General features: G+C 42.8%; 1 protein-coding gene, 1 long non-coding RNA gene and 1 other non-coding gene across 3 annotated transcripts in view; 1 reads left to right on the top strand and 2 right to left on the bottom strand.

Annotated features, from left to right (window-relative positions):
* Positions 1 to 23,322, bottom strand: part of IL23R (interleukin 23 receptor) — a 90,797-nt gene that overhangs the window by 47,261 nt on the left and 20,214 nt on the right. Inside the window, exons 5-6 of the mRNA XM_078332205.1 lie at positions 9,200 to 9,360; positions 2,590 to 2,735 (exon numbers count right to left, since the gene is read on the bottom strand). Of these exons, the coding sequence (XP_078188331.1) occupies positions 2,590 to 2,735; positions 9,200 to 9,360 (307 nt within the window). The remainder of the gene's footprint in view (positions 1 to 2,589; positions 2,736 to 9,199; positions 9,361 to 23,322) is intronic.
* On the bottom strand, positions 13,996 to 14,099 carry LOC118143426 (U6 spliceosomal RNA). The gene has a single exon (XR_004727644.1). It is a non-coding gene; the product is annotated as a U6 spliceosomal RNA (small nuclear RNA).
* On the top strand, positions 15,792 to 19,456 carry LOC144577164 (uncharacterized). Its single transcript, XR_013520509.1, has 2 exons — positions 15,792 to 16,044; positions 18,219 to 19,456. It is a non-coding gene; the product is annotated as an uncharacterized LOC144577164 (long non-coding RNA).

Below are 23,322 nucleotides of genomic sequence, written 5' to 3'. Positions count from 1 at the left end.
GTCTCGCTCTGTCACCCAGGCTGGAACGAAGTGGTACGATCTTGGCTTGCTGCAAGAACCTCTGCTTCCCAGGTTCAAGCAATTCTCCTGCCTCAGCCTCCTGAGTAGCTGCGATTACAGGTGCCCACCGCCACACTCCACTAAGGTGTTTTTGTATTTTCAGTAGAGATAGGGTTTCACCATGTTGGCCAGGCTGGTCTTGAACCCCTGAACTTATATGTTCCTCCCTCCTTGGCCTCACAAAATGCTGGGGCTACAGGCATGAGCCACTAAACCCAGGCTAAGGAACTCGGTATTCTTTAATATCATTCTATGACTGTGATACTATACAAAGGATCCCCAGGTGTCTTATTAGAATAAAACCTCATTAATTCAGAATCTAAAAATTGAGAATTTTATTTGTGTTGTTTTGAAATGTATCTAAATTCTGCATATGCAAAAGGAATTCAGCTGAATCTTCACTTGTATATTGATCAAATAATGCAAAACATGGATCCCATTTAAGTGTAATGCAAACAACAGTAAAGTTCACATTTATGATTTGAGTGTACAAAGGTAAACAAGTTGACATAAGGAATTTATTTTTAATGAGTAATTTTGAGGATATATAATAAAATTAGTATAGCTTTACCCCCATCTTCTTGATACTTTTAAGATACATTACTCTGTAGCAAAATTGGTAACTCAGAATAAGTCTTAAACAATAGAAGGATTTGGAATCATGCTTAGCACCAAAGAAAAATTAAGTACGTTTAATGTATGTTTCAGTATTAAATATATATCATTTAACTCCCTGAAAACTAGTAATTTCATAGCTGATGCATAACTTCATTAGGAAAAGCCAGGCCAGGTGCTGTGGATCTTGCCTGTAATCCTCGCACTTTGGGAGGCTGATGAGAAAGCTTGGGGGAGGATTGCTTGAGGCTAGTTCAAGACCAGCCTGGGCAATATGGCAAAACCCTAAAAAAAATAAAAATAAATTAGCCAGGCATAGTGGTGAGTGCCTATAGTTCCAGCTACTTGGGAGGCTAAGGCAGGAGGATCACTTGAGCCCAAGAGTGCATGGCTGCAGTGAGCTATGATTGTACCACTGAACTTCAGCCTGGGTGATGAAGTGAGAGCCTATCTCTAAAAAAGAAAAAAAGGCCAGAAACTCTATTTCTTATTGTTTAAACTAACTGGCAGTTTATTATACTTAAAAATAATAAAATGGCATTTCTTTTCAAATATATCAAATTTGGAACTTCTTCCTAAATCAGATTAGTATTCCTCCACAGTTGAAATTACTGAGTTTTTATTGTAGTGTTCCCAGGTGCTGTTACGTGATGTGACTTTAATGAACCTTGCAGCTAGGCCTTTTCTAAGACATTAGATAATTTACCCCTGGCATTTAAGGATGGTTAGTTTGTCTCTCTAGACGTTTACTTTTTAAAACTCATCTTTATTCAGATTATCATCTTTAAGCTCACCTAAAACTCAGGTCTATACTGGTAATGTTACACTCTGAACTGTATACTTTTCACTTAAAAAGAAACATTCATAAATCTTAGTTCTCCCTTCTGAACAATTTTTATTTCGCTGGATGCCTGTCAAATTTCAGCATAAATTTTTTATCCATGATCATTGATATAAATTTCACCCTAGGAGATACTGAATTACAAGTAGCTAATTGGATTCCTCTTATTTGGAGATTTGTCTATTTAGCAACTTACAAAAGACAAATGAATCTTTTCAGGAAACAGCTCTCTGTTTGGAAGCATACAATAATCATTATTAAAGCTAGAGTGGTTTTCCTAAGCAAAATAACACAGGAACAAAAAATCAGATACCCAGTTCTCCCTTATGAGTGGGAGCTAAACACTGGGTACTGTATTAGTCTGTTTCACGCTGCTGATAAAGACATACTGGAGACTAGGAAGAAAAAGAGGTTCAATTGGACTTACAGTTCCATATGGCTGGGGAAGCCTCAGAATCATGGTGGGAGGTGAAAGGCACTTCTTAAATGATGGCGACAAGAGAAATAAGGAAGAAGCAAAAGCAGAAACCCCTGATAAACCTATCAAATCTTGTGAGACTTACTATCACGAGAATAGGATGGGGAAGACTGGCCTCCATGATTCAGTTACCTCCCCTTGGCTCCCTCCCACAACAAATGGAAATTCTGGGAGATACCATCAGGCTGAGATTTGGTGGGGACACAGCTAAACCATATCAAGTACTCATGGACTTAAAGAGGGTAACAACAGACACTGGGGACTACTAGAGTGAGGAGAATGGGAGGATATGAGGGGCTGAAAAACTAATTATTGGTAACTATGCTCAGCACCTGGGTGACAGGATCACTCATACCTCAAACCTCAGCACCACGCAATATACGTAGGTAACAAACTTGCGCAAGTGCCCCTGAATCTAAAATAAAAGTTGACAACTACTATATAAAATAAAAACTAAAGTGGCTTGAATATCATGCAAACAATCAGATTAAAAACATGTAAAACAGACATAATAAGTCCACTGTAGTCACTGATGGTTGGCTTTTCTTTTAAATCATTCATTCATATGCTAAAGAATGATGAAAGTTGACCTTACATTCCAAGTTTGGTTTGTTGCAGCCTTGTATCTCATTTCACAGGAAACCTTTTCAATTGTCGTCTGACTATACCAATAAATTATGGTCTTGGGCACTGTAGCATTTATAGTCTCAGCCTTGGAAATGATGGATGCAGAAGGTATCACTAGAAAAAAAAAAAAAGACCTGGCTGTTTAAAACTTGCCTAGGGAGAAATTGGCATCTTTTCATCAATATATAGACATGTGAAGCTCAAAGTAAGAAAAAAAAATTAATGATCTAATGAAGAATTAAAAATATATATATTTTAAGATGGGGTTTCACCATGTTGGTCAGACTGGTCTTGAACTCCTGACCTCAGGTGATCCACCCACCTTGGCCTCCAAAGTGCTTGGATTACAGGCATGAGCCACCGTGCCCGGCTTCTGATGAACAATTAATGAACATTTTCTTATTCGCTAATCTGTTATATAGAAGAAAACTGCTATTAAGGAAAATTCTATTTAGTCCATTCCCCACTTTAAAAAAAACTGAACTCTAATAGTCCTGTCTTTCTCCCACCTTCCATTCCCTTATAATCCTAACTAATAAAATTCCAGAGCCTAGCCTTGTTAACAAGAGAGTATAAAAATGAGATAAAGGAGCTATTCCCTCCTCCCTGCATCTGCTCAGGGAGAGATGATACTGCATCTAAATTTAGTTCAGATGATCAGATTTGATAAGATGTTAAATTGAGGCAGGTGTAGTGGTATGTGCCTATAATTTCAACAACTCAGGAGGCTGAGCTGGGAGGATCACTTGAGCCCAGGAGTTGAAGGTTGCAGTGACTCATGATGGTGCCACTCTGACGTCCACCCTGGATGACAGAATGAGAGCTTGTCTCAAAAAAAAAAAAAAAGAAAGAAAGAAAGAAAGACAAAAAGCCTGGGTGTGGTGGCTCATGTCTATAATCCCAGCACTTCGGGAGGCCAAGGCGGACAGATCACTTAAGTTCAGGAGCTTGAGACCAGCCTGGCCACCATGGCAAAACCCCATCTCTACTAAAAGTAGAAAAAATTAGCCAGGCATGGTGGTGCATGCTTGTAATCTCAGCTACTCAGGAGGTTGAGTCAGGAGGATCGCTTGAACCCAGGATGCAGAGGTTACAGTGAATTGAGTTCATGCCATTGCACTCCAGCCTGGGCAACAGTGCGAGACTCTGTCTCAAAAAAAAGAAACAGAGAGAGAGAGAGAGAAGAAAAAGAAAGAGAGAAAGAAAGATAGGACGGAAGGAAGGAAGGAAGGAAGGAAGGAAGGAAGGAAGGAAGGAAGGAAGGAAGGAAGGAAGGAAAAGAGAAAGAAGGGAGGGAGGGAAGGAAGGAAGGGATGTTGAATTGAGATCTTTCATCACAATAATCTTCTCCTTCTCTTGTATACTAGCGAAACATACAAATATTTTTATCTATTGCTAATTTGTTTTGTTCTCCATTAAAATAAATCTGTCATTCCTTGAAACTTTGATTTGAAGGAAGCAGACCCATAAAACTCTAAAGCTTTGTAAATTGTTGTCATGTTCTATAATAATAACCCTTAAAGGGGAAACTGAAATTCTGATTGGTTATTTTGCTAGCTGTTTTGTTACAGAAGGAGGTTAATATAGTTGGAATCTCTATGTTTCTAAACTATGTAAATATTTGCAAGTTTGTTTTGTCTGAACAGAATAGAATCATTAACACTTTCCATTTCTCCCCTAAGGAACAATGAAAACCTGCTAGCGGTATTATTTAGCAAAGAACTCAAGGGCCTGTAGGTATCATTTTACAGACCACTATTACAGGTTAACATTTTCTATGAATTAGTTTATTTTCATTTATTCTAAGTTTATAAAGCATTCTTTAGGAAAATTATCGTTTTATTATAATGACTATTATCTAAAATTCTGTGTAAAGATAAATGATTTACAGAGAAAAACAAAAATTAACGATTTGCTGTCTAGTAGCACAGTCCTATAATAAAATTTGGGGGCTAAACCTGGCATAGAAGTAGTAGCAGCTTTAATTTACTTACCAAGCTTACCGTACTCAACTTTTCTCATCTGAATTTCATAGCTGATTTTCTATAGCTAGTGTAAGCTTCTTGTAATAAGAATCAGTATTCAGGCTGGGCACAGTGGTTCACACCTGTAATCCCAACACTTTGGGGAGGCCAAGGCGGGCAAATCACTTGAGGTCAGGAGTTTGAGACCAGCCTAGCCAACATAGTGAAACCCCCATTTCTACCAAAAATACAAAAATTAGCTGGGCATGGTGGTAGATGCCTGTAATCCCAGCTACTTGGGAGGCTGAAGCATCAAAATCACTAGAATCCAAGAAGCAGAGGTTGCAGTGAGCGGAGATCATGCCACTGCACTCCAGCCTGGGCAACAGAGCAAGACTGCCCAACTCCCAACCCGCAAAAAAAAAAAAAAAGAAAGAAAGAAAAGAAAAAGAATCAGTATTCAGAGATTGGAGAGTCAAGGCTGTGGATCCCTGGGGCTCTGAGATTGCTTAGGACCATTTTGGCACCCTCAGGCCATAAATTTCCCATCTTCTCCTGTCACCCACCTCCACCTGTCTACCGCCTCTGAGTTTGGCTTGGCTACTGTTACGGCGCACAAGCATTCAAGGATCCTTTTGGGAAAAGAAATATTCTGAGGAGGAAGCAAAAATCTGTTTAGTCTTATGAGAAATCTGTTTAGTCTTACGTGCAGATAACACAGTAAGAATCAGCATAAAGCAGATCAGTGCAATCCAGATTTAAGTCTTTAGGTCTGAATGAGTTCATATTTTTGCAAACTGGCACTTATTATATAATCCATACTTGAATATTTCATTTGTTACACAATACTCAAATGTTGAATTTTTACTCTTATTGATTAGGTTTCAAACATTTCCACCAGATGTTACATTTTAAAAAAGTATCAATTCCATTATAGATGTCATATGTTTAAATTCTAATTGTATTAAAATGGGATCGGGGTCCGGTGCGGAGTGCCCTTCGTCCTGGGAAACAGGGTGCGGCCGGAAAAGCAGCCACCGCCTTGCCAGTCACGCAAAGCACATTCGTGGGGAACCTGGCGCGAAACCATTCATAGACGGCCTGCTTCTGGGTTGGGGTTTCGTATGCAGCAGAACAGCTCCTTCACTGCGATCCATTGAAAGTCAGCCCTCGACACAAGGGTTTACAAAAAAGATAAAAAATAAAAATAAAAAGCCAGATTATAGCATTTTGGCATCTTTCCAATACATATTTATCCATATTTATGTAATGGAGAGAATTAATGTTCAAAATAGCAAGCAGAAAGCACAGCGCTTTCTGTACTGGAATTTATTTCCCTACAAAAGAAGTTAAAAGCACTCCTCTCATATGCTTTTTTGGCACGTGTTACTGTGCTACTAACTCTGCCCCGCCATTCAGCATAACTTCCCTAAGGTAATTAAAGCCCAACCCGTAGCTGTTATGTGGAAATTGTTCCCAGGAGAGTCTTCTGTTCTCAGTGGCATCGAACAGTTCATTTATCTCATTTGCAATGTTTCCTTCTTAAAGTGTCACTCCTAAAGACGGCTCATCTGTTAATAATCTGGTGGTTTTGTTGGCTGGAGCCTCCTATGCAATTAATCTGTATTTTACAACCTGAATTTTTTAGTACCTTTTGGAATAATGAAAAGGCAAGGAAGAGAATAGAGACGAAATGGGGGGAGGAGGTGGTAGAAGAGGAGGAGGAGGCGGAGGAGGAGGGAAAGAGAAAGAAGGAGAAGGAGAAGAAGGAAAAGGAAAACTCCAAACTCCTAGTTCCCAGTGTGAGAAGTCAGTTTGGAGGTAGAGGCCAGATGCGATTTTTTTCCTTGGTGGGAGATGGCGTGGTGGTAAACTATGTCAAGTCAGCAGATTTGGGATGAAATCTGGCTTTCCTCGTTATTAGCGAAGTGCTTTGAGCATATTTATCACTTTCTTCATCTGTAAAATGGGGACAGTAGCAGCATGTATGGTTGTTTTCCAGAATGAAATGTGCATGTTAGGTGTCTGGAACACAAGAAGTGCTAAATAAATGGATTCAGTGATATCAACATCATAATGATAATAAAAATATTATTATTATAATTTAGTTCCTAAAAATTGTACTGCTAAAATGATACTGGACATGGTAGCCTTTAAACATCATTAATTCATTGAGGGGCACCTATTATAAGAAAAGGGTATATTACTGCCTTCTACCTTAAAATGTAAATTTACAAAAATGCACAGAGCATAGTCAAGACAACTGTAACTCCAAGGATATACAATAAAATGGAGTAATTGTCCATCTTCATATTCAACAGATGTGCTGCCAAATCCAATATTCAGACTGGGCATGGTGGCTCAGACCTGAAATCCTAGCACTTTGTGAGGCCAAAGCAGGAATATTACTTGAGCTAAAGAATTCAAGACAAGCCTGGGCAACAAAATGAGACCCTGTCTCTAAAAGAGATTTAGAAAATTAGCCAGGCACTGTGGCACGTGGCCTATAGTCCCAGGTACCTGAGAGGCTGAGGCAGGAGGATCCCCTGAACAGGAGTTCAAGGTTGCAGTGGGCTTTGATCATGTTACTGCATTCCAGCCTGGGTGACAGAGTGAGATCCCCTTTCTCTCTCTCTCTCAAAAAAATTTATATATATCTATGCTCTGAATATATATATATATATACACATGTATATGTATAAATTTTTTTGTGTATATATATATATATATATATATATTCAGAGCATAAGGACAGATTTTTACACCAATATCATTAGTTGAGATAGTTGAGGTTAGTTGAAAAGTAGACATAATTAGTTGCAATAGGAGACTTGAGTGATCCCAAAGGGGTACCATAGTGAAGGCTTCATACCCCCCTAGAACATTAATCAGCAGAAAAGTTGTCAGATACAGTGCAATGTGCTTTTATTTTTCTCATAAAGACTGAGGATAGGAGTCAAAGATATTGGAATGAGATGTTCCCTTCCTTCATGATCTCAAATTTTTTTAATGCCATCAAACCTCAGTTTTCTCAGATATAAATTATAATCTTATCTACAAAATAGGGTTGTTATGAGGGTTAAATAATGTATGTAAAAAGTAGTTAGCTGGCTGGTTGCAGTGGCTCACGCCTGAGCTCAGGAGTTTGAGACCAGCCTGGCCAACGTGGCAAAACCCTGTCTCTACTAAAAATACAAAAATCAGCCAGGTGTGGTGACACACACCTGTAGTCACAGCTATTCGGGAGGCAGAGGTTGCAGTGAGCCAAGATCGTGCAACTGCACTCCAGCCTGGGTGACAAAGTGAGACTCCACTTCAAAAAAAGAGTAGTTAGCACATAAGAAACTGCTCAATAAATGTTAGCTTATTGAAATAATCTGTAATTATAACAACAGGAATCATTGGTACTAGGATCTCCAAAGAGAGGATGAGTCACACTTGGTATCATTTGTCTGAATTCTGGTTTTAGGACTTGGACAAAGTTGTACAAAGCCCAAGGGTAATTACCTTTTGGAATTTATCTTAAGGAAACAACCGAAAGCTATGCTACAATTTAGCCACAAGTTGTTCATGGCAATATTGTTTATATGGTTGAAAACTGAAAATACTGTAAATCTCCAACAATAGGGATTAAACTGCAATGTATTCAGAAAACATTAAAAATAACACTACAGATTAAATTAATAAATGTTTATTGTTAATATATAAGTATAAAAAGGCAGGGTCTAAAAATATCTGAAACAAAAACTTAATCGTTCTGGCTGGTGAACATAGAGAGGTTTACATAATTCTCTGTAATTTTCTATGTATTTTGTAAAACTTTTCAAAATGAAAACAAACAGAAAAACCCCTACATAAGTCCCCAAGAAGTATATAAAGTATAAGACTTTAGCATGCTGTACTTTTCACCACATAAGACTCAACACACTTTATCATGATCATCGTTTTCGTTTGTTTTTTTTGCCTTCCCTAGTAGATTGCAAGTTATTTCAGGGGAGGTACCTTGCCTATGTTATTCACTCTAGCCTTTAGAACAATGCTTAAAAAGAAGTTTCCATTAAATATTTGTAAAAAACACATACACCAATTTTTTTTTTTCTTTTGAGATGGGTTTTGCTCTGTCATCCAGGTGAGAGTGCAGTGGTGCAATCTCAGCTCACTGTAACCTCTGCCTCCCTGGGTTCAAGCAATTCTCCTGCTTCATCCTCCCGAGTAGCTGGGACTACAGGTACCCACCACCAGGCCCAGCTAATTTTTTTTGTTATTTTTAGTAGAGACAGGGTTTCACCATGTTGGCCAGGCTGGTTTCGAATTCCTGACCTCAAGTTATCCGCCTGTCTCAACCTCCCAAAATGCTGGATTACAGGCATGAACCACCATGCCCGGCCACATACACCAATTTAGAAATGAGACTGGAAGGATATACAACAAAATGGCAGCAGCACTACTCATCTCTAAGCTGTCTTGGGCAGGTAGAATTATGGGTAATTTCTGTTTCCTTTATCATGCTCGGCAGGAATTTTATGGAAACTTCTTTCACATCTAGAACTCATTTGATTAGGACAGCACAAATTGGTTATTATTAAAGACATTACAGAAGTCCTTCTTCTTTACCTATATCATCCAGGTGAATCTGCAGTTGTTTTGACTCCTCCATGCCTAGTGCGTTTGCTGCTTGGACCCAAACCAAATACTTCTTACCACCTTGTAATGAATCAGTGGAGATGTTAACATAGCTTGAGGTGAGATATTGTTGCTCTTCTTCTGTCTCTAAACTGAAAAAAAAAAAAAAAGATAATCATGTATTGTATTTAAGTTGAATTAATTGGCCAGGCATGGTGGCTCACACTTGTAATCCTAGCAGTTTGGGAGGCCAAGGTGGGTGGATCACCTAATGTCAGAAGTTTGAGACCAGCCTGGCTAACATGGTGAAACCCTATCTCTAATAAAAAAATATAAAGTTGGTGGCATGTGCCTGTAATCTCAGTTACTTAGGAGGCTGAGGCAGGAGAATCACTGGAACCTGGTAAGTGGAGGCTGCAGTGAGCCAAGATCACGCCATTGCACTCCAGTGTGGATGACAGAGCAAGACTCAGTCTCAAAAAAAAAAAGTTTGAATTAATTATTCCAGAATTTTAAAATGCTAACCTTTGTTAAAAAATTAAAATTTAATTTTCCAAACAATAGAGACAGGGTCTTGCCATGTTGCTAAGGCTGGTCTTGAACTCCTGGGCTCAAGCCATCCATGCATCTCGGCCTTCCAAAGTGCTAGGATTACAGGCATGAGCCACTGCTCCAGGACAAAATGCTATCTTTTTAAGCCTGCTTTCAAATATGCACCGTTTTACTGAAATATATATCAAAATTGATTTTATTTTCAGGATTTGAAAAGTAAATTCAAATCTGACAAGGGCCACAGTATGACTTCAGTGGGCCCTGAACACTTCTGCCTTCATGGACCCTTTCCTCCATTAAAATAAAAAAAGAGTGTCTATATATTATATAAATATATAAAATACATATATAAATGTGCACACATATACATATATCTGTACATATGCATGCCATATACATGCATACACATGAATGTAACAGTTATTTTCTCTTCTGATTTTAAGTAAAATTAAACATTTTCATGGACTCCTAAAAGTACTGTGGGCTGGGCACAGTGGCTCATGCCTGTAATCCCAGTGCTTTGGGAGGCCGAGGTGGGTGAATCATGAGGTCAAGAGATTGAGACCACCCTGACCAAGATGGTGAAATCCCATCTCTATTAAAAAATACAAAAATTAGCTGGGTGTGGTGGCGCGTGCCTGTAGTCCCAGCTACTCAGGAAGCTGAGGCAGGAGAATTGCTTGAACCTGGGAGGCGGAGGTTGCAGTGAGCCGAGATCGTGCTGCTGCACTCCAGCCTAGTGCCTGGTGACAGAGTAAGACTCTGTCTTAAAGAAAAAAAAAAGTATTGTGTGCCCTAGCCACCATGTCTACTCTGCCTATTAGTGAAGCTGGCACTGGACATAGCTTGTAATAGCCAGAATAGCTGCCTTTGGAAAGGAGCACTGCATTTTGGTTCAGTGCAAGGACTGTGAAGTCAGAGATTTGTATCAGGATATAAGGTGAAAGGGGTGAGGATGGAGTGGTGGGGAGAAGTCAGGATGGGGTGAGAGATCTCGATGGGGTAGAGGAAGGCCAACCTCCTGGACAGAGACAACCAGCATGTCCTGAAACAAATACATGAAATGACATGACATTTCTGAGAAGGTTCAACAAGGGCAATAGCCTGGATCCTGAAAATACAAGAAGAAACTTGTAGTGGAGCAGGCTATGTCAGAAGACCTTCCATGAGCTACTGATGGATCAGGACTGTATCATGTAAGTGCTAGAAAGAGTGCAGATAGTGAGATTCACACTATTTTGAGGGTCTCTGGGGCTCTCTGGCACCTTTATGGAGGATTGATCGGAAATGAAAGTGGTGGTAGTAGAAAAAGCAAAAGGCTATACAGTAATCCAGAATTGGATTATTAGTCTGAAATAAGTGGAAGCCAATGGGGGTGGATATGAAGGATTTTGAGACAGGGTCAGGCTCTGTCACCCAGGCCGAGATGCAATGGTGCCATCTCAGCTCACTGAAACATTGACTTCCTGGGCTCAAGCAATTCTCCCACCTCAGCCTCCTGAGTAGCCAGTACCACAGGCATGTACTACCACATCCAACTAATTTTTGTATTTTATGTAGAGATGGGGTTTTGCCATGAGGCCCAGGTTAGTCTCAAGCAATCTGCCCACTTTGGCCTCCCAAAGTGTTGGGATTAAAGGCATGCACCACCTTGCCCAGTCCGTGAAGGATTTTGAGCATAGAACTGACTGGACCTAAGGACAGATTTGATGAGGGGAAAGGGAGTCATTTGTGGAAGAGGATGGAAAAGATAAAAAAGAAAGATCTAGTTTAGAACAGGGGAATAGAGAGGGCTATTCAGTATCATTTCAAAGTATATTTATCTAAGTTTTTATAATTGAATGAGAATTTTCAACAAGCCCAATAAACTTGGTAGAATTCCAAATGATATCTGTTAATGCCAAAAATTCAAATTGTATTAATTGATATTGGCTTTGGACAGAAAGTTTGAGCCTCTGTTTTAAAATCTCTGCTCCCAAATAATCACGCAGTGTTTTTAGTAGACGAGGGTTGGAGGCAGTGGTGAAGGGAGTGCTGGAGAGTGCTTCTTTGCTCCTCTGATTTCTGTGAAGAGATTTGATATGGTTTCCATACTCGTCCTCTCCAAATCTCATGTTGAAATGTAATCGCCAGTGTTGGAGGTGAGGCCTTGGGGAGGTGATTGGGTCATGAGGGCAGCAGACCCTTCATGAATGGCTTGCTGCCCTTCTAGCAGTAGTGAGTGAATTCTTGCTCTGAGTTCACGCAGATCAGGTTATTTTAAAGAGTGTAGCACCTCCCCACTTCCTAGGTCTTGTTAACTATCTTCCTGTATAGCCTGCATAACCATGAGCTGAAATAAAACTCTTTTTCTTTATAAATTACCCAGCCTCAGATCTTTCTTTTTTTCTTTTCTTTCTCTCTTTTATTTTTCTTATAGCGACAGGGTCTTACTGTGTCACCCAGGCTGGAGTGGGGTGATATGACCACAGTTCACTGCAGCATTGACCTCCCGGGCTCAGGAGATCCTCCCACCTCAGCCTCTTGAGTAGCTGGGACTACAGGCATGCAACACCACTCCCAGCTAATTTTTTGCCGGGCCACGGTTTCGCCACATTGCCGAGGGTGGTCCCAAGCTCTGAGCTCAAGTGATCCTCTTGCCTTGGCTTCCCAAAGTTCTGAGATTGCAGGTATGAGCCACCACACCTGGTCTAGATATTTCTTTATAGCAAGGCAAGAATGGATTAAAACAAGAGTGTCCTCAAATCTCCTAGCCTCTTGTCCCACCCCTCATTCACTCATTCTTCTGCAAAGATGAATAGGGCTCCCCTTAGACTCCAAAACACAGCATAATCTATAATCAGATTTATTTGTAACATGGAAGTATTTTCACTGGGCTTTCCTCAGTTCCCATTCTGTGAGCCTTTGAGCTACCTACTTCATTATTTCATGTTCTTAAGCTTCTCAGATTTTCTTCCTCCTTGGTAATGACATCCAACTTATTTCCATTTGTCTTTAGTCCTTTTATTGTGATCTTTACCTTTACTTTTCTTTGAAACTGCTCTTCGAAAATGGTGTCCATTGCAAGGTCAAGTCCTCTGAATCCCCATGTAAGCATTTATCCCTCTTGATTGCTTATAATTCTCACTTCCCTTGCTACCCAAAGCCTGGCTTCTGGGTTACAGGGCCTGCCTCTCTCACACCTGCTTAGTGATATCTGTCCCCCTCCAGCCTTCCACCTGCGTTTCTCTCCCTACTTGTTGAGTCCACTCACATTGAAGGTCAGCCCTGGCACTTGCCTTTTCCCTGACCCCTTTTCCGGGGCTCCCTCCCTTTCCAGCTTCAACCACTGTTTCACATGTGTGAAACAGCATCTGTGCCCTCACATCTGTGCCCTCATTGTAGCTTCATTTGGATGTCTGACTAGAAGCAGAACTATAGAAAATTGACAAATTTTCCATGCAAATTGGCACTTCCTGCCAGACTTTCCGTTGTTGTCAAAGGCATGCTGACCACCTTTCTGAGTTTGCCATTTATTTTTTCATAAAGATGGGGTTTCACCATGTTGGTCAGGCTGATCTTGAACTCCCGACCTCAGGTGATCCACCCACCTTGGCCTCCAAAGTGCTTGGATTACAGGCGTGAGCCACCGCGCCCAGCCGAGTGTGCCATTTTTAACAACTTTCTCTTCATCACCTTTAAGAGCCAACCAATTAATAAAAAAGGTTAAGCATTTTTTAAGCATTAAAATGTTATTTTCGCATTTCATCTTTTTTCCCTGTTTTGATAGCTATGGCAATGGTCCAGATCTTTATTACCTGTTTGGTGTATTACTTTCAGACTCCTAAGTTAATTGTATTACATTGTGAAACTTAACTTGATATAGCTATACCACTGTAGAAGGAAAATAACATTGAAAGTTGAACAATGCTGGAAAGCCAGGTAGCAGCTTACATTCTTGTTTTGTCATATTTTTTAGAACCAGGTCTCACTCCATCACCCAGGTTTGAATGCAGTGGCACAATCATAGCTCACTGCAGCCTTGACCTTCTGGGCTCAAGTGATCCTCCCACCTCAGCCTCCTGAGTAGCTGGGATTGCAGGCATGTGCCATCAGGCCCAGCTAATTTTTTTTTTAATAAATGCAGCCTCGCCATGTTGCCCAGGCTGGTCTGGAACTCTTGGCCTCAAGGGATCCTCCTATGCAAGGATTACAAGCATGAGCCACTGTGCTCAGCCATATACATTCTTATTTTTATCAAATAGACGTACTTCACAAATTTGTATGTCATCCTTGATCAGGGGTCCTGCCATCCTTTTTGTCCTGTTCCAATTATAGTATTTGTGTTGTTGAGGCAGACTCTAACCTGATTTTTTAAATCTAATACCATCAACTGCTCTCTGTCTCAGGGGACTGCCTTTGATTGGATTTGTGGAGGAGATAGAGCTTAAAAATCACTGTAACTTCCTCCCTAGGGCTCCACCAAGTCCTGTTACTATTGTGTATCTTTTCAGCAACTCCTAAATTTTTCCAGCCTCAAAATATCCCACCAGGATTAAACCTGCCAACCACTTACATCTTTTGGACTCCAAGAAACATGCTTGCTGAGATAGAAAAAAGGAACCAGCCTTATGCTATTAATACCAAGCAATGAGCACATGTGTGCATCAAAGTACTATATAAATTATTGCTACTACCAGAGCAAGAAAACGTTAGCAAGCAGTCAAGGAATCTATCTAAGGCTGACAGTCACTGGGGAAATGCGAGCAGTTCCTCTTGTTCAGCTCAGGTTTTTCAGTTCCAGTGCATTTTCCTGTGTTGCCTTTTTTCTCAAACCAGCAGTGAGATCACTATGAACACCATGAGAGGACCAGAAGGGTATGTCATGATGACTAAAAGCAGAGGGCTTGGATTTTAGAGACAGACCTATCTTCAAATCCCAACTCTGCCCCTTTATAAGTTGTAAGACTTGGAGCAAGTTACTTAAGCTCTATACAGTTCGGTTTACTCATCCTTACCATAGGAGTGATAAGGTTGTTGTTATCATGAGTAAATGAGATAAGACACAGAGTAGATAGCTTCCCACATAATGAAGGACTCAACAATTACTTTGAATTAAAAGATACTGACTGAGGCCAGGCACAGTGGCTCATGCCTGTCATCCCAGCACCTTGGGAGGTGGAGGCAGGCAGATCACTTGAGGTCAAGAGTTTGAGACCAGCCTGGCCAAAGTGGTGAAACCCTGTCTCTACTAAAAATACAAAAATTAGCTGGGCATGGTGGCAGGCACTTGTCATCCCCGCAACTGAGGAGGCTGAGGATTGTCTGAGCCCAGGAGATGGAGGCTGCAGTTAGCTGACACTGCACCACTGCACCCCAGCCTGGATGACAGTGAGACTACGTCTCCATTTAAAAAAAAAAGAAATTTATGATATGTGACTTTGACACATTTTAAAGAATACAAATGAAACTTTTTAAATTGCCGTATTTCTTACCAGTGAAATTTCTCTTATATTGCTTATATCTTAAGTGAACTATGCCATTAAATTGAGATGTTTACATAATTACCTTACGTTCTTTCTGAAATAAGATGAAACATAAATACCTAACAGAGAACTTGTTATAAGTTATGTTAACCTTATGCTAAGTAAGAATTCAAATATGAAAATAAGAAAATGGCAACTTTGTGCAAGTAGTAAGTAGGACATCTTTGAATATTTTCCAGTTAGAGAAAACCACATTATATGTTCTTCATTGGTTTGTGGCTAATTCTTTTACCACACATATTGAGACCACAAGTCAAAATGGAAATTGTTTGGAAAACTCTGCCCCTACCGTGAAAGCTCTCTCTCTCTCTTTCCCTCCCCCACGAAGAGGCTCCCTTATCTCTCACTTTACATACCGGCCCTAGCCCTCCCACCGCCCAGCTTCCCGCCGCCCAGCTTCCCGCCCAGCAGTTCAAACTGACCAACAGTTGCCCACCACCTCAGCTTTTGGCTTCCCCACCCCCCAGCCCTTCAGCCCCCTATAAAACAACCCTGCCCCTCTGAGCGGCGCGGCCATTTTTCCTTTTCGTCCCGGCTGGCCTGCCCGGAGGCTCTTTCCTCTCAATAAAGCCTGAACTTAAGGAATTTCCTCTAGCCTGCGGTCCGGTTTTTTCCGAACGAGCTCAGTCTTCCCGCAGAGGGTAGGTCGGACAAATGGTGCCGGAAACCCGGGACGGGAGCTGAGGCTGTTGGCCCGGCCACGGCCCCCCTCCCCGACCTACCCAACACTGGCCCTGCCACCTCCACATTCCGATTAAGGTAAGCCAAGTTTTTTCTTGCTTTGCCTTCCCCCGCTTCCCGTCTCCTCTTCCTACGGCATGGTGCAGTTGCTCCCCTCCGGCGTTCCGCACGGACTCCTTGCCTAGTCTCGGCCGAGCCAAGGTAGTCTTCCATTCCGGCTCCAGGAGCCTTCCGAGGGACAGCCGCCAGACGGGGGACGCCCCTCTGACCGCTTCCCTTTCCGTACTTAATTGTACTCCGGGGAATTTGCAACGAACGGGGACGCCTTTTCGTTGCATCTGCCCATCCGCGCCGGAGAGTCTGTAGCTGCGCCTGCCATGGGAAATTCGGAGTCCAAAATACCTCTGAGCACCCCCCTTGGGTGCTTGCTGCGAATTTTACCAAATTGGGATATTCCCAAACCCTCAGAAAGAAAAAGCTTATCTTCCTGTCTCAGGTGGCTTGGCCCCAATACAAACTCGGTAACCAGTCACATTGGCCCCCGACTGGCACTTTTGATTTCAACACCCTCCGAGATCTCGACGATTTTTGTCGCCGCATGGGCAAGGACAATGAAATTCCTTACGTCCAGGCTTTTTGGGACCTCCGTACCCACCCCAACCTATGTTCTTCCTGCTCCACCTACCAAATCCTCTTATCTCGAACCCCCCATAAATCTTCCTCCACTACCTCTCCCCCTCCCTACTCCTCACCGGAGGATCTGCCTGAACATCTGTCCTCTCCTGCCAATCTCAGCAACCACTCGCCATCAACGGCACGCCCTTCCCCCACTCCCTCTGCACCTCCTACCTCAGAGGCCATGCCTCGCTCTTCCTCTACTCCCTCCGAGCCCCCTCCCTCAGAGGCCTCACTTCCTCTTGCCTCTCTGGTGGCGGCCCACACCCGCTCTCACCAGCCAGCTATCCTGGCCCCACTCCGAGAAGTAGCAGGCGCAGAAGGTTTAATCAGGGTCCATGTTCCTTTCTCACTCCAAGACCTGTCCCAAATTGAGAAACGTTTAGGATCCTTCTCAGCCAACCCATCCACCTATATTAAAGAATTCCAATACCTCACTCAAGTATAAGAAGCCCTAGTCCGGTACACTCAACTAGATCCAGCCTCCCAAAATGGGGCCACTGTATTAGCCTCCCATTTTATCTCCCAATCAGCACCCGACATAAGAAAGAAACTAAAGAAAGCAGAAGAGGGGCCAGAGACTCCCATCCAAGACCTGGTAAAAATGGCCTTTAAAGTATTCAATGCCAGGGAAGATGCGGCTGAGGCTGCCCGCCAAACTCGCATGAAGCAGAAGGCTGCCCTCCAGACCCAAGCCCTAGTGGTGGCTCTAAGGCCGGCAGGGAACCAGAAGCCCAAGGCCGAAACCCATGCCCCTCCAGGGGCATGTTTCAAATGTGGAAAGGAAGGACACTGGTCCCGAGCCTGTCCACAACCATGGCCACCAACTAAGCCTTGCCCTATCTGTCGGCTCCCGGGACACTGGAAGTCAGACTGCCCCAGCTTCCCCAGGGTGCCGGTTCCTCAAAACAGACACACTGGCGTTACGCAGCCGGCGGTCACCCTCAGTAGGGAGGAGCCTGCTTGCCAGGAGCCGACCTCCGAGGGAGCTCCATTCCCCAGTCTACTAGGGCTGCTAGATGACTAGCGGGGCCCTGGCTTTCCGACTCCGGTTACCCTCGCCGAGCCTAGGGTCACAAGACATGGGGGCTACCTACTCCGCACTTCCTTCTTATTCTGGCCATCTCACCCCTTCCCAGGTCTTAGTCATGGGAATCAATGGGACCCTGAGTATCCCCTATCAAACCCCACCACTCATGTGCTCATATAACTCCACTCCCTTCACCCACTCCTTTTTAGTAATCCCCACCTGCCCAGTTCCCCTTCTGGGGTGAGACATCCTTTCAAAGCTGAAGGCCGTCATAACCTTCCCCACCGCCAACCCACACAGCCTCTTTCTCCTAGCCCTCACCTCAGATACCAAACCCCAAAAAGCCCTAGCCGAACTACTCCCCGGAGTCCACCCTCAGGTCTGGGACACTAACAACCCGTCTGACCCCACAGCCTCTGAGTCTGCAGGGATGGTAGCCACTCATCTCATTCAAGACGTCATCCCATGCTTTGGACTCCCGGCCACCAGTCAGACAACGGCCCAGCCTTTGTCTCCAAGGTTACTAATGCTGTCTCTACCTCTCTAGGAATCCAGTGGAAGCTACACGCCGCCTACCATCCTCAGTCCTCTGGTAAGGTGGAACGGGCCAATGGCCTAATAAAGGAGCATCTGACCAAGCTCATGCTTGAGCTCCGCCAATCCTGGGTAACCTTGCTTCCTATTGCCCTCACCAGGTTAAGAGCAAGCCCCCGGGGCCCGTCACAGCTTAGCCCATTTGAGCTGCTGTATGGTTGCCCCTTCCTGCTTTCAACTCCCCCACCGCCAGAGACTACTCCTCTAGACAGCTACCTCCCCTACTTTACTCAGGATTAGGAGGAGGGGCACTAGTCCACTCTCACCTGGCCATAGCCCGACTGACCTCACAACTCCAAGCGGCTATTGATGACTCTACTGAGTCTTTAGCATCACTCCAACGACAGATCACCTCAGTTGCCCAAGTTGCCTTGCAGAACCGAAGAGCCCTGGACCTGCTCACTGCTGAACGAGGAGGGACCTGTATCTTCCTACAGGAAGAGTGCTGTTACTACATCAATGAATCCGGCCTAGTAGAAACCCAAATCGAGAGCCTCCAGAAACTCAAAACTAACCTGCAGAGTCAGAAGTTCTCGGCTGAAGCCACGGCGTGGTGGTCTTCCTCTATGTATACCCTCTTGTCCCCGTTGCTTGGGCCCCTAGTAGCTGTTTGCCTAATCTTACTTATTGCTCCTTGCTTTCTACAGTTCCTATAGCGGCGCTTTCAGGAACTGACTCGAGTCACCATCCACCAGATGCTGCTCCAACCCCACCCTGAACGAGTGCAAGAAACAGACCTCTCCCCAAACATCCAGGCTCCTTAAGAAAAGAGACCTCTTCAGAACCCCCGTCGACCCTTGTCAGCAGGAAGTAGCCAGAGAGACAACCGACGCCCCTGACCCCTCTTTTTCTTTTCTTTAAGGAGTCGGGAATGTTTGGAAAACTCTGCCCCTACCGTGAAAGCTCTCTCTCTCTCTTTCCCTCCCCCACGAAGAGGCTCCCTTATCTCTCACTTTACATACCGGCCCTAGCCCTCCCACCGCCCAGCTTCCCGCCGCCCAGCTTCCCGCCCAGCAGTTCAAACTGACCAACAGTTGCCCACCACCTCAGCTTTTGGCTTCCCCACCCCCCAGCCCTTCAGCCCCCTATAAAACAACCCTGCCCCTCTGAGCGGCGCGGCCATTTTTCCTTTTCGTCCCGGCTGGCCTGCCCGGAGGCTCTTTCCTCTCAATAAAGCCTGAACTTAAGGAATTTCCTCTAGCCTGCGGTCCGGTTTTTTCCGAACGAGCTCAGTCTTCCCGCAGAGGGTAGGTCGGACAGAAATGTATTTTCAAACTGACGGTAACCATAGTCACTAGGTAATTTAATTCTGCTTTTAAAGTCTACCCCACATTAGCACCTAGACCACAAAGCACTGTTTTAATTGAAGAATCCAATAATAATGACTAATGACACCTTAGGGTTATTTTTATAAAGAATTGTGACATTATGACATAATGACAAATACATATTTGGTCTCTGTCTGGTTCGCAGCACACTGCTCCTAAAACCCTTGGAATCTCCAAAGTACTAATGAGATGACTGAAGGCTGGGGGCTCCTGAATAGGCTCAGGGTAGGGGCTGGTTGCCAGGAGAACCAACAATGTGACAAGAAGATTGAAACTTTCAGTCCCCCAACCCCCTTGCCCTTTCACCCACGCCCATCTCTGGGAAGAGAGAAAGGCCGAATGTTGAGTAGATCAGCAATGGCCAATGATATGATAAATCATACTTATGTAATGAAGCCTCCATAAGAACCCAAAGGGACAGGGTTTAGGGAGCTTCCAGATATCTGAACACATGAGGATGACTGTAGGGTGGTGTGCCGCATGCCTTGCCCTTGCATCTCTTCCATCTGGCTGTTCATCTGCAGCATTTGAAGTATCCTTTACAATAAATGGATAAATATAAGTAAAGGGTTTTCATGGGTTCTATGAGACACTCTAGCAAATTAATCAAACCTGAGGCATGGATTGTGGAAACCCCGATTTTTAGCGAGTTGGTCAAAACTACAGGTCGTGACCTGGGGCTTGTGATTGGCATCTAAGATAGGGTTGAGTCTTGTGGGACTGAGCCTTTAGCCTGTGGGATCTGATGCTACCTCCAGGTAGACAGTGTCAGAATTGAATTAAATTAGAGGACATCTAGCTGAGGTCTGCAGGAGAACTGATGGGCGTGTGGGGAAAATCTTCCCACATCTGGTGTCAGAAGTGTTGTTGAAAGTAGAAAGGAGAAAAATACTTTGTTTTTTTCCTGTATCATTTACAGAACTGTATATTACACAGTTTTTGAATATCTCATTTCTATTTCTTTTTTTTTCATGGGCTAATACATGACCGATGATTTGTTGAAGGGAGTTAGTATAATTCATCTTTTTCTGGTGTTCCCTGAGCACCCAGATGTAGCTGTAGTTAATAGATTTTCAAAAAACACTGCAGATTTGTGTTGATGATAGTAAATAGTGTCTTTCACTTATTTAATCACTCATTCAAAAAGTATTTATTTAACACTGACTATATTCCAAGTACATTTTTACATTTTGAGGCTACAATGTACAAAATAAATAAAGTTCCAACTGTCATGGAGCACACATTCTGGTGGAAACAAATACATACAGAATATGTTCTATGCATGGTGAGAAATGTTCAGAAGAAAAATAAAGCAGAGTAAAAATGTTACGTAGTTCTGGGAACAGGGGTGGATTTTTGGTTTTTGTTTTTTAGAGAGATGAGGGAAGTCTTATCTGAGAAGGTGACATTAGGGCAATAAAGAAACAAGTCCTGTGGCTCTCTGGGGGAAGGGCATTCTAGGTAACCTGCAAAGGCCCTGAGGTAGGACCTTGCTTAGTCTAGTCAAAGAGCAGCAAAGAGCTGAGTGAGGTTTTACTAGGAAAGGGATTAAAGATGAAATCAGAGAGTTTTGGAAGAGGGGAAAGTTCAGAAGACTTGTAAGGTCACATAGAGTCCTTGAGGGACCCTGGCTTTGATCTCTGAGTGAGCAGAAGGGTGACTTGGCCTGAAGTGCATGTGAAAAGGATTATTCTGAAAACTTATGAGTAAGGAACTCTGGAGGAAATGAGTGGAACAGTTAGAAAGTTCTGATCCAAGTGAAAGATGATGTGGCTTGGATTGCAGTGAAGGTAGTGAGGTCATTGTTAAAGATAGAGCCAGAAGGTTGTGCTGATCAATTAGATGAAGGGCATAACAGACAGGAATCCAAGAGGATCTACATGATTTTGACCTGAATAATGCAAAAGATAGAGTTGGCATTTACTGAAATGGGAAATGCAAGTCCAGGGAGAGGAAACTGGATGTTTGGTTTTAAAAATGTGAACTTCTAGATACCTTGAATGACAGGTTAGAAACATGGCAGCTGTATTCAGTGGAGAGATTTAGACAGAGATAGACATTGGGGAGTTTTACACCATAAATCTGAAGGATATCCTTTAGGTAATGACGGTAGATAGAGACAATAAGAGGTCCTAGATGTGAAAGTCACACATACCAGGATGAAATTGCTTTTGCCAGACCCAGACAAAATAGGAGAGCAAAGGCCTGAAAGAGAGGAGGCCCATACTTCCATGTCTGAGATAAGAACTGTTTTCCAAGGACTTTCTAAAAGCCTTTCACTCATCCCCTGCTTTGATAAGGTTTATCACTACACATTCTTTAGGACTGTAGTAATCCAGATAAGATGTCCTTGAAAGACCACTTGCCCAGTAACACATCTCCACTAATGAATTGACAATCAGTCTGGCTTTCAGCCTCTGGAACCAATGAACTCTGTTTCTAAGCAGCTCATGTATATCTCTTTTTGAAAATAAAATCTTCCCTTTACCCTTTCCCTCACCAAAAGCACTGGTGGCTTGCCATGTCATACATTTTGTATTATAATGCTTATTTATATTCTCAAGTATACCAACATATTTGGATATAATGGCACTATGAATTTACTGGAAATGAAGGGGAATCAGCAAAAGAGACTGAGATAAAGCTTCCAGGAAGGTGGGAGGAGAAGCAAAAGGGAGTCCTGACCTGGAAGCTAAAAGAAAAAAGTGAAGAGATACATTAAATGCTCAGATAGTAGATGTTTCTGTTAAGTAAGATAAAGACTGAGACTAACCATTACATTTGGCAATGGGGAAATCAGTAACTTTAATGGGAGCTGTTTCAGCGGAGTGATGGGGATATAAAACATGACTAAATTAGATAAAAGAGAGAAGAGGGAAAATAGAGACAGACAGTACAGACAACTCTTTTGATTTTTTTCATAAAAAGGAACAGAGAAGTTGGGTGGTAGAGGACAGGGACCAAGGGAGGGTCATATTTTTCAAAAGGGCAGAGTGTGCTTGAAAGCTGATGGGAATGATTTGGTAAAGACAGAGACAGTGACATTGCAGAAGGAAGAGAGGAAAGTTTTGGAGCAACGTCCTCCAGTAGGCAGGCGGGGGTAAGATCTAGTACCTAAGTGGAGAGTTGACCTTAGGTCAATGGTAATTCATCCATAGCGATAGCAGGAAAGATGAAGTATTTGGATACAGATCTCAATGCATTAGTCAATGAGGGAGGCTGTGGTATTTCTCACTGCTTCTGTTTCCTCAGGAAAGTAGGAAGCAGGTCATCAATAGAGAGTGAGGAAGGGAAGATACTGAAGAGGAGAGATGAGAGAAAAATGAAATAATGACCTGGCTTACCAAGGTAGTGAATTGGCTAGTGAAATACAGCAGGATTACTGGGTGGCTTTCTGGGCACAGTTGAGGTTGGTGGTCATGAATATAAAGCAGTATCAGTCAGCAAGGTTGTGTTTGTCTCCAGCCATAGTTAGCTCTCTGGGCTCATGATCAGTGAGGAAATGGATTCTAAAATATAAACTGCCTTTTGTGTCCTAAAGGAATTACTGAAACCTAACCTAGCCTTAAAAATAATATTTGAAATCACACTAAGAACTCTTTCTGGTTATTAAAAATATGCATGTGGAGAAGAAGATGTGGCAAAAACAAACAGGCGTTATGAATTGGCAGAGTAGGCTGCTGAATTTAAGGGCTTTAAAACGATACTGCATCTAAAAACATTTGCCTT

The sequence above is a fragment of the Callithrix jacchus genome, chromosome 7, assembly GCF_049354715.1.
Source record: "Callithrix jacchus isolate 240 chromosome 7, calJac240_pri, whole genome shotgun sequence".
Classification (NCBI taxonomy): Eukaryota; Metazoa; Chordata; class Mammalia; order Primates; family Cebidae; genus Callithrix; species Callithrix jacchus.
Note: the sequence above shows the minus strand (reverse complement) of the source record. Positions and strands in the feature narration are given on the sequence as shown.